We start from the raw sequence: 11,357 nt of genomic DNA, 5'->3' as shown, positions 1-11,357 counted from the left end.
ATGTGTTGATAACTTAAATGAGTCTCAAGACAACATCATTGTCTATAATCCTACAGGTGTGGTTTAAATGTGTGGAAAATTATTTTTAATGTATATGTCAGTGTGACTAAAAAATACTGCTGTTTGTTTATCAAAAGTTGAAAAAACAATTATTTTTTAAAAGTAAATAAGGCCTAAAAATAAGGCAAACATGTTTATTTATTCAATAGTGGTGGCTCACACTGCCAATACTGGCCTCTGCTGGTTCGTAGCAGGAACACCTATAAACTGAATCAGCAATTATTTTTTTCTTGACGCTTTTTTTGTAAAATGTCCTATAAACTCGGACTTCAAATACAGGCACAAATTGATCATTTTAAAAATCAAAAAGTGTCGCTTGTAAAATCTGAGTTCCAAATCAAAAGCTTAATTTGTTATAATAACAAGTTGCAACCTGATTTATGACTACCCAATTTAGCAGTGGCATTGTTTAGAATATTGTGTAAGGGGTAGTTTTAGAAGCAGAAAAACAATCATGCATCTATAAAAAGGGTCCTGTAGATTAAAAAACAAATGAATCGCCCCAGGCCCTAGATTACTTTGTTAATAGCTTTTTCTGTGACCCGTTAAGAATATCAAAGAAACAGCTTTGTATGGCAAGCAATGAAAAAAATAGAACAAAAAGGAAAAGATATCAACTCATCTTTATTAGTCCCCACAGCTTTTCCATTTTAAAACAGGAACACCTGCAAAACAAACATCTCTACATAATCTAGCTCTATGCGAACAACACCGAATGGGACATAGTGACTTGTTGCCTGCACAGCACATTTTAAATACATGATGAAATGTATTGTGGAAAAATGAATGTAAAATGAAATAAATACACATGTGAAAGGAGGAGGGACTATTTTTGTAGAGAGGCATCATGAGGGAAGTGCTGAAATTAGATGATGTGTGTGTAATTTAAAGAGGTTAACAGGGTATAAAGTGCTGAAAAGTAGTTAGAAATACTGACTCAAGATAAGGCATCTGAATGATAAACCTAAAGAAGAAATGGAAAACTATTTTTACTGATATGTGTAAAAATGTTCGTCTCTCTTCCATGGACGTTTATTTAAAAGGCATCCTGGTAAACTTAACATAGAAAAAGAAAACTAAATAAAGAATGCAATAAAATAAATACTCTAAACATACAATAACATTTTGCATTTAGCAAAACATACCGCAGTTTGTTTAAAGTCCTTCTTACAGAATACAGCCCATAAAATACTGACATTCCTCCTATTCTCAAGTATACTCTAATGGCACATTTCCACTGCAGCGGGGTAGCCCCGTTTAAGCGTCCCTAAGCGTCCTCGCTCAGGCCTCGGGCTGCCTCGCTGGCCGTCCGAGGCCGTGGCGCATTTCCATTACAGTTTAGGACCTGGGGTAGCAACGCAGTGTAGGCGGGGCGATCGGCTTTTTTTTGGCCAATGAGATGTAAGAACGTCGTCACCTCCTCGGTCGACCACGGTGTGCTTTTCTTTGACGTTGCCATTTTTGTAGCTTCTCCGTTTACAAAAATGCTGTGTATAAAAATGCTGCAAGCTTGCTTCTAGATATATATGCATATATCATCTTGTGACGATTCTCTCTGACCAATCAGCAGTCGAGAGTGTTGACGTCACTAGTTCAGCCCTGGCCCTGGCCTGATAGAACCACGATTTTATGGGGCCGGAAAAAGTACCCGCTAGCCGGTGCTACGCTATATGGAAAGGCCACCAAACAGTGGCCTGGCCGCTTGAGGACGATTAAGGAAGCTTAAACACGGCTACCCGCTGCAGTGGAAATGCGCCATAAGCTACAGTAGTGTTTTACTATAATTAGATGCATTATTAATGAGTCTCTTTTATATTCTCCCGAGAAACATCAACCTCTCCATGCTGTCGCTTATTGATGCCATTTAGTCCACTCTTATCTCACACCATCTCTCCAAAAAATCCAGTTGAGGAAAAGACAGGTTATGGAATTTACAATCAGGATGATTTAAAGTCAACATATACAAAAAAAAAGATTCATAAAATTGGAATCACTCACAAATAATGGTGACAACAAGCTGTCTTGTTAGTGTCACAGGGGGATATTCAGGAGATTCCAAAAAACTCCTGTTCATTTTTTCGCTCATACAGGGAAAATTAAAGCACTGTTATGTGGAACAGAGCTTCACTAATGTGCCGCTCAGAGAAGAGGGAATAAAAAGAAAAGTCAGAGGATTGGGGGGAATACAGAGGGCTTATGCCTCTTTCCTTTCACAGTCTTTCCTCTTGTTTCTTCTTTTTTCCCTCCACGTTTCACTGTCCTCCAAAGCGACTGTCCAACTGAATTGTTAGTTTGACGACATCGTCACTTTATCTTCATGGGAATAACAGATTTGTCAGTCTGTTTGTATGTGTACTTGTTGTAGAATATGCAATTGGTTGACATTTTATATTCTAGAAGTTAAGATTTGTAGTTGTCTTTTTGCATGTGAATGTATGCACGCATTACTGGGCTGCAAATGTTTTTCAGTAAAAATCATCTGCTGTCCTTTGCTTTTCTCTAGACGTAGGCCTCGGGTATGTCGCTGCCGTTGATCCTTAAGTAGATCTTGGCGTTGTCCTCTCTCTGCAGCTGCTCTTTGTGGAGCGTCCGTCTGTACCACATCAGGTAGAGAGGCAGCAAGAAGCCCAGCATGCTGATAACAAGGAGTCCAATGTTGACCTGTGGGACAAAATCAGAATTAGCCATGCCTGAAGGGTTCATTTGTGAGAGTCTGAGAGTGTGTTTGTGTGTCCATTCATACCCAGAAGGGGTCTCCCTCCAGGGGTCCCATCATCCACAGAAACAGGGGTTGCTGCAGTAAAGAAAACACAGCACTGACCAGGGACTGCATACCCGTTAGACTGCCAAACTGAGAGGAGGGGTACCTGCAGAGACAGAAGCAAGGACATTTTGTTTTTTAGTTTAAAGCTACACCCGTATTCAGAAAAAAAAAGTGATGATGATGAATTTGTGTTTTGTGTGTGTGTGTGTGTGTGTGTGTGTGTGTGTGTGTGTGTGTGTGTGTGTGTGTGTGTGTGTGTGTGTGTGTTTGTGTGTGTGTGTGTGTGTGTGTGTGTGTGTGTGTGTGTGTGTGTGTGTGTGTGTATTATGAGACTTACACAGCAGCATAGAGGCCACCAACAGCAGAGTGAATGAATCCTCTCACCACAGTGTGTAAAACGAATGAGACAATCTGAGGAAAGAATAAATGGTATAGGGATCAATATTTATTATCTTTCAGTCAAAAGGTTGAGGAGGGTCTTTAAGGAATAGTTCAACCCTTTGCATTTGAGAGGGAGAGGAGAGGCTAGAGCCAGGTAGCTTAGCTTAGCATAAAGACAGGAAACATATAGGACTGGTTCAAAGGTAACAGAATTTAAGTACATGCTAAGCTAAAAAATATGGTAGGAAAACAGATCCAGACTTGTTTCCCATTTGCTGTTACATTCACAAATTACTAAACTGAATTAAAACACTTAAAATATACAAATACTAATATTTCTAAATGTTTGCAAGTCTGAAGCACATTCGGATTTGGTGTTTCTCTGACAGTTTTTCGTATTCGGCAGTGGCGGCTGGCCCATAGGGGCGCTAGGGGCGCCGCCCCCCCTCTTCCCACATGTTTTTTTTTTTTTTTAATGAACAAGGTAAATATTAGTTGGTATCAGTAAAATGTATAATCTACAATAAAATCTCGTTTAAAATTGTTTTACGATGTCTAAAGTTACTGATAAGTCACATGTTTCCTGCCTGGCCGCAGTGTGTATCATTACCCTCTCTCGTCCGGGCGGTAAGAAAGAGCCCTCAGCCAGAGCAGCAGCAGCCAACAAGCTGAATGTTGCTATCTGTAAACTATGCCGCCGAAACATAATTTCAGCCAATCAGCGTCAACAGATCTGATGCTCAAAGGGCGCTCTGTCAGCGCCCTGGCCTGTGTGTTTGTGAGTTGTTTAGACTCGTATCCAAGGTGACGCTACAGTAGTTGTGGAGGATGGCTGCGTCTGCAGGTGGAGACTCCTGTGCTAGTGGATCGCCGGAGCTGTAGATTAACATTTATATGCTTATTGTAGTTGTAAGGGCAATGCCTGTGGCACCATGGAGCATATGTGTGGGCTGGACCTGTATTTTACAGGAAAGGAGTGAGCAGAGGGTTGAGTTGTCGATTCTTGTTCAGTTTTCATCTTCCTCACCCTCTCAGACTTTGAGTTGCGCGCGCTGCTAAAGAGACGCGCTACCAAGGAAACCAAACAATGGTGTAGCTGTATTAAAGTCCGAGTGGAAACAGTCGTGAGTAAAACTGATTTTGTCAGAAATCGGGAGAAATGCGGGGGGTTGGCAAGTATGACACACACACACACACACACACACACACACACACACACACACACACACACACACACACACACACACACACACACACACACACACACACACACACATAATGTTCGTATTTAGTCTCCTGATTTTAAATGGGAATGAAATCATTTGAGTGTTCCCAAAGCACCAGTGTTCTGCAGTTTGTGTGGGCCTACTGTACTGTTGCACAGTTTAGGAAGATTCATAGCTAACCACACTGAAGATTATGGATTATCCCACTCCCCCCCCTCTAACATCACCAGAAGTCATAGTTTAAGGGGTCATTTCTCACCGCCCTAGTATGGTTTGGTCACCATTTCCATAGCCCCACCAAAAATATTTTCCACCAGCCGCCACTGGTATTCGGACTTGTGGGAAACGGTATTTCGATCTCTCTGTCTGTACACACAAACTGAAATATTGACAATAAAGTTGACTTTGACTAAAGTGGATCACTCACCTGTACGGGGAGATTGGGTATCAGACTGGTGATCCCAAACCCTACTAGAAGGACGTTTGTGAGGACGAAAGCTCGCAGGGCATTTGTCACCTTCTGTGTCTTTTTGTCTCTTCGCTTTTTTGTCTTCTCCCCGCTAATGGTCAAAATGAGAAAGATCAAAAGAGAAATCAGAAAATTAGGCGTGATACAGGGTTCATCTTGTGGTTCATGGAGCAGTTTCTGGACCTATATATGGAGAGAGTTCAGGAACAAGTTACTCACTTGCTGCAGGGTTCCTTTTCGTCCTCTCCTTCATCGCACTCCTTTAGCTTCCAGTCCATAATCTGACCAATCACAGGAGTGGTCATCAGGCAAAGCAGCTGCATAATACCGAAGATGGAGGAGTACAGACCCACTGAGAGAGGGTAAGAATGAGGACAAAAAGGTTTAAAAAAAGAGTGCAACGAATGATAAAAAATTAGAAAAAATAAAGTTGAGGTTATCAGAGGTCATGGTTGAAATATGACTAGTTTATCAGATGTCTTCAGGACCTTGTTCTACCTGGTTAATCACTATGATGGTACAGTTAATCATTAGTCATAGGTGCTGGAGCCATGTGAAGTTAAACAACAGTGGATATGGAGAAAACAGCTTCTTAAAAGTCAATATGATGCCATTATGAGGGGATTTATGGCCAGGGGAGTAATGATAAATGAAAACGAGTCATGTGAAACTCATAGGATGAATGCTTTTTGCTGTTGCTTCGGGGAAAGCTAGTTAATGAGTAGAACAAATGGTAGTTTCAGATTAAAGCTGAATGACAGCTGAAGGACTGGGTTATTGACATGGGCAACAGGCAAGGGCAAATGAAAAAACAAACTAGCTATGAGAAAAGCAAGATATAGTGGATTTATTATTGTGATTCAAACTTACACAATTCTAGAGGTTAAGTTCTAATTATAGTCAGTTTATTAGTAACAATCTGCTAATCTACTGATACAACTATACGCTTTTAGTCTTACCGACTTCCATTCTTTCCACTGAAAATACAAATAAAACCATTGAAGTCCAGATGCATTTATGACATGAATAAGAACCATATAGCATATGTCATTAGGCAAAGAAAAAACATGATTCAAGATAAAGAAAAATCAAACAACAACGTTTTCTAGTACATCGAAACACAAAGACATAGAGAGATACTCAAACCCTAAGCAGAGCCACATACCTGTGTTGAGGTCTCCATCGCTGAGTGACTCCAGGACGCTGTTCATGGCTCCCATGTAGAACAAGAGACGGAGCTGAGTGACACACATGGTCACCAGACTGAGCATGAACATCGTGCTGGTGATGGTTTTCAAGAAGGACTGGGCTGCAGAAGAGAAATGGAAAAAACACAATTGTTAACAATACGCAATCAAGTGAGATACACAAAACAAGGGACGTTGATTTCTGAACTCTTACACTCGTCTTTGCTTTGCAGTTCCAGGTCCATGGTAGAGAGGCAGAGCTTGTTTCCGTCAGTTATGGCCAGTTCCTTCTGCTTGATGCTGTTGCTCACGCTGAGACGCCGGCCCACGGTGGTCACCTGTTTGTAGAACTGCTTCCCTGTGATTTTATGGTCGAAGCCCAGCCAGCTGAACTTAATCTTCACACTGAGAAAGCACAGGAGAAGGGGATGAAGAGGAATACGATGAGAGAAGAGGACAGTGTGAGAGGGAGGACAGAGGAGAGTCGAGTAGGAAATGGAGGAAAAGGAAAGAAAAAAGTTAATATCATAAAGAGAAAATGGTGACATTCATGAATCACTCAACTGGAAACGTGTTATGCTAAACAAGGTCTCATTTTAATTTACAAGGATTTACACAGGAGTTAATCATCAGCAGACAACAGTGTCAATGATGTCGAGAACTCCATATTTTAGCCTGCTGTCACTTATGTCCGACTATTTTTGTTATACTTAAACAAATAGAGACTTGCCAATGTTTAAAGGGGACCTATCATGCAAAATGCATTTTTGTACGTCTTTGATACATGAATATGTGTCCCCGGTGTTCCAGGGAACTCACCAAGTGTCAGAAAACACAACCCTCTCTATTTTCCTCCATACCCAAATCTCTAAAAAAGGGGCTGCAACGGATCTGATACAGACTGATCCAGATTTGAACACTTCTATGACGTCACAGAAGTGGCGCTATGGCTATTGGGCCAACTCCACCAATCAGGAGGAGACAGCCACGGACATTGCCGTTCGAAAGCGCTGGAGACGCTGTAGTACATATGCCAGGCCTGTAGATGGTGCTGTTCTCACTGAATCAGCCCATGCAAAGACAGTGTTAAATTGAGCGAAATGAGGAATGGCTAAAATGCATGATCTGTTTGGTATTTTGAAAAATAAAAAGTATAAATATGCTTTATATAGGTATGGTCCTACACTATATTATTCAAATATAGCATGATAGGTCCACTTTAAGTTCAATGCATAATGTTACCATAGATGGCACCTACACATAGTACAGTTGGTGACACATGTTTGCTAATGTTCTTGTTTTTAAGGGAGCGTTTATGTTGTCAACTTTCTACAGTCAATTTGATCTGTGGTACTTACTTGTAGTCCATGTCCTCTGGTGATGGGAACGGCTCCAGTGGCCAGTTCATGAAGCAGTTCAAGAAGACCAGTCCAGCACAGGCAGCCCACACCACCAGGATAGTGATGAAGGGTATGCCGAGGTCGTAGATAACCTGTGAACATAAAGGCATGACCAATCAATAGAAAAAACAGATGAGGCAACAGAAACTGCAATGCAATCAAAGGACTGCTTAGGCTTCTCAATCCACTACATTTATAAAATATAGTTGCACAGTGCATTCAAGAGTGAGGACAGCTAATGTAAAAAGCAGAATTTTGCATATAGTAAGGAAAGCAGTATGGAAAAAACAAAATCTTTACAAAAAATGGTTATCTTTGTTACCTTGACACCAGGGAAGGTGACAGCGGAGGAGGCATAGGAGCCAATCATCAGGGCGATGAAGGTGGAACGGAGGTCACCAAACATGTTAGGAAGCTAGAGGGAGGAGAGGAAAAGAGACATCGTTACAACCTGTTTATACTATACTCTAGAATTAAATAGCTTTTAGCAGTGGTTGCAGATTGGCCTTCTATAGAGACAGTGTTTGTCCATTCTGGGCTACTTTAGAAAAAAGACAGCGGTACAATATGGCGGTCTACGTGACAAGGACCTTCACATTATGTAGGCAAGAAGGGCCCATTCCAAGCTCATTAAAACACTCCGTTTTCCGGTGATTAGGATATTCCATTTCCGATAAATCCCCCTAAATCATTCACACTGGTGTTTCAAGTTCTTGCAGTAATTTGCAAGCAGATTATGTTTATTCCATTGTGTATGTAGGTATAAAGTCCATCTGCTCGGACATGAACGCAATGGTCTCAGCTGCAGAGTGACTGCACTGAGACCAGGGACAGAATGGGGACAAATGAGGATGGCGCTGCCTACAGACACGGGGGCAGAGAGGACAGCGGGAACCAATTAGCAAGCAGACATCAAAAGAAGTAAAACACTACAAAGTGACATGAAGCCTACGTTAAAAACAACATGAAACAGCATCACATTACACACACAGCTGTCAAACACACGACACAAACACAGCGCTATCGAGACAGAAGGGGTGACTGAGGTGAGGGGACATTTTTCTCTGTTTTTTACATGCTGTGCTCCCGTTTGAGCACAGAGAAAAGGGAGCTGTGAGGAAAAACAGAGGACGCAGGAGACAGTGGGTGGAAAAACATCCAAACACAAAGGCCTCCACAGGCTGTTCGGTTTTCAAGAGACTGAACAACAACAAGCACATCCAATTACAAGACTGGGGAAGCTAAGGAAAAGGTATGTGCTGTGTGTGTGCTACATTAGGCATTAAGCATGCTAATTGAAGCACCCAGTTTATATTTCCCAGCAGTATCTCTAGGAGTTCTGAGAAAAAGCGATTGTTAAAGATACCGGTTTCATTAGCAGCTGCTGGAAACACATACATGGGAAAGGTGACCTGACATCTGACACTGGCACGGAGCCAGCTGATTATTACCTAACAACTGAGAATAAATGCCTGAAGGTCTGAGGTGCAGTCATGATCAAGGACTCGAGGAACAGCATAGTGTCTAATGATTAACCCAACACTAAGACTCTCACTATATACATTATCAGGTTGTGAAGGAGACGGTATGGAAGTTGGCGGGGGGAATGTGGTTTAATGTACGGACTGTGGGAGCAAACAAAGCCCTAAATTAAGGTTTTATTACATCACTGACATTTAGGACTAATGGGGGCTTTAGTATGATGCAACAAATACCACATAGGAGATGGACATCACAGTTACAGCCTGTGGTGGTATAGAAAAGGGGCATTTATTTGGAGATTTACTGGATAAGAGCCCCTCTCTAGTGAGCAGCATCACCATGGTACAGCACAGGACTCCCATGTTAGTCACTGTAAGGCTGAGCTGATGACAAGAGGAGGGGACAGGAAGATGAAGAACAACAATGGGGACAAGGCAAAGGAATGTTGAGGGGTTGTTTGTTCCTGGGAACCATGAAGAGCATCAGTTGTCTTAACACGTAAAGGTCTGAATCTAGGGTATGCAGGGTCTTCATGGTAAAGTGAAGAGCGTTGCACTTCCTCAACAGTTTCGACGATGTTCTTGTTAAGGCACACTAATGGATGCAGTGGAAAGTGATAATGAAACATTGAGTTACTCCCAAAGGCTCTGCATCAGGAGGCTTACAAGACACACACAACATGTATACACTTACTGTGAGAGAGGTGAAGGTCATACACATGCCCCCAAAGCCATTGAAAGTCAGGGCAATGAAGATAAGGACCGACAGTTCTGCAAATGAATGACAAATATGTTAGCTCATGAGTGACTTTCTCAACATCCAAACTACTGTTCATTGTTTCAAATATCAGCCCGAGTACTGTTCCGGCCGACTTACCATTTGGATTGTAGGATCCATAAGCAATGAGTAGACAGGAGAATGCGAAACACATGCTGAAAAGAAATGAAGAAAAGTCACAGCATTAAGTCAAATTAGCAGAAAACCTAAGCTAATTAACCTGTTTTCACATAATTACTGTAAAAAAGAAAGAACATCGAGGTTAGTTTGCACAGTTTCCGCTCTCCTTTCTTACCTGCCCAGCAGTCTGAGATTGCGAGGCCCGTATTTATCCATGACAATCCCCAGGGGCAGGGTGATGGCCGAGAGCAGGAAGGAGCCCACTGTGAACGCGAGGTTCAGCATCTCATCCTGTTCTTTACAAATCAGCCAGCCGTTCATTTTCAGGGGCCCATCCATAGGCACCAGGGGCCTCATCTCCACCCCGTCTCCCAGACCAACCACGCCAGCCTCATTCTCAGAGTATTCAGCATAGTCATCGGGTGCCGAAGTGGCAAGGGGAAGGGACAGATTGGAGATGGAACTGTTGCCTGTGAACAGAATGAAAATAGGTAGAGAACGAATGGTAAAATACACGTTGGAGAAAAAGAGAGCAGGGCGGGTATTGAAGTGGAATATTGCAAGTTGTATTTACACCTACTCACTTATTCTCATAAAAGCCACCCATAATGTTTGAGAGAAGTTCATTATTCATGCTATTTAGACTAATTAGTACGTTGGAATGCAAGGGACAAAAGGTGATACGCTAGCAGTGGCAATAAACACATTATCGTCAGAACCTTCCAGGAGATAAAGTTACAGTCCAGGAGAAGTCCATGTGAGGCAGAAAGGGAAGCAGCAATTCTGCCTGGATTATAATCCGTTGTACCTTTCAGCCATCAGACATCTTTTTTGTCACATAAGGGATGTATACGCACGAGATCCCCGTGTGAAACACCCTGACGTGCTTCCTAACTGAGTGTCAAGTCTATTACAGAAACTAAGACTTGCTGATGCTTGCTGACTTGCACATTGACTTTATTTCCTCTTTTTGTTGACACTTTGAACCATAACTCCTTGTTCTCGGCTGCATGTGCGCAATGCCTCATGTATGCTTCGTCATCATTCTCTTCGTCATCATTCTCTTTCTTTGTCAACCATATTTCTTACTGCCAACCCCCCCAGCGGTCTAATTTTCTACTGTTCATCACTTTTCTATCAGTCTTCACTTCCCTCCCTTCTCTTTATCAGTGGACTTTAGGCTTGTATATTACCGGTCATAAAATGTGTTCCTCTATCACATGTCACATGCTTGAGAAGCGCTGAGCTGGTGCTCCGGTCCTCTCCCTGTTATGTCATCAGAACAAGATAAGACGTCTGTGGCACGAGCCAGGAAGCTCAATTATCCCTCACTACACTATATTTGAATAGCCTGTAAACGTGATTCGAATTAGCTGTGAGTTATTGAAGGTTTATGGTTGAATTCTGAGCGACGCTGATTGGGTCCCAAGTTCAAGCAAGAGCAAGTTGCGCCACTTGCAGATTAAGTTGAATTGGAAGACAGGAAGACAA

General features: G+C 42.1%; 2 protein-coding genes across 2 annotated transcripts in view; one reads left to right on the top strand and one right to left on the bottom strand.

The window, feature by feature from the left end:
- Positions 1-666: 666 nt before the first annotated feature.
- Positions 667-10,332, bottom strand: slc43a2b (solute carrier family 43 member 2b). The gene is made up of 12 exons (XM_079648170.1): positions 10,042-10,332; positions 9,846-9,901; positions 9,663-9,739; positions 7,810-7,902; positions 7,446-7,579; positions 6,302-6,492; positions 6,066-6,209; positions 5,120-5,252; positions 4,859-4,991; positions 3,162-3,235; positions 2,804-2,927; positions 667-2,721 (listed from the first exon to the last, which is right to left on the bottom strand). The coding sequence occupies exons 1-12, from the start codon at positions 10,221-10,223 to the stop codon at positions 2,560-2,562; spliced, it is 1,503 nt and encodes a 500-aa protein (XP_079504296.1). The 5' UTR covers positions 10,224-10,332; the 3' UTR covers positions 667-2,559.
- A 553-nt stretch (positions 10,333-10,885) lies between these two features.
- tmem135 (transmembrane protein 135) overlaps positions 10,886-11,357 on the top strand; it is a gene marked incomplete at its 5' end in the record, with an annotated part of 7,905 nt that continues 7,433 nt past the window's right edge. Inside the window, one exon of the mRNA XM_079648672.1 lies at positions 10,886-10,894. Coding sequence (XP_079504798.1) covers positions 10,886-10,894 — 9 coding nt within the window. The remainder of the gene's footprint in view (positions 10,895-11,357) is intronic.

This window comes from Notothenia rossii (assembly GCF_949606895.1).
Source record: "Notothenia rossii genome assembly, chromosome: 9".
Classification (NCBI taxonomy): domain Eukaryota; kingdom Metazoa; phylum Chordata; class Actinopteri; order Perciformes; family Nototheniidae; genus Notothenia; species Notothenia rossii.
Note: the sequence above shows the minus strand (reverse complement) of the source record. Positions and strands in the feature narration are given on the sequence as shown.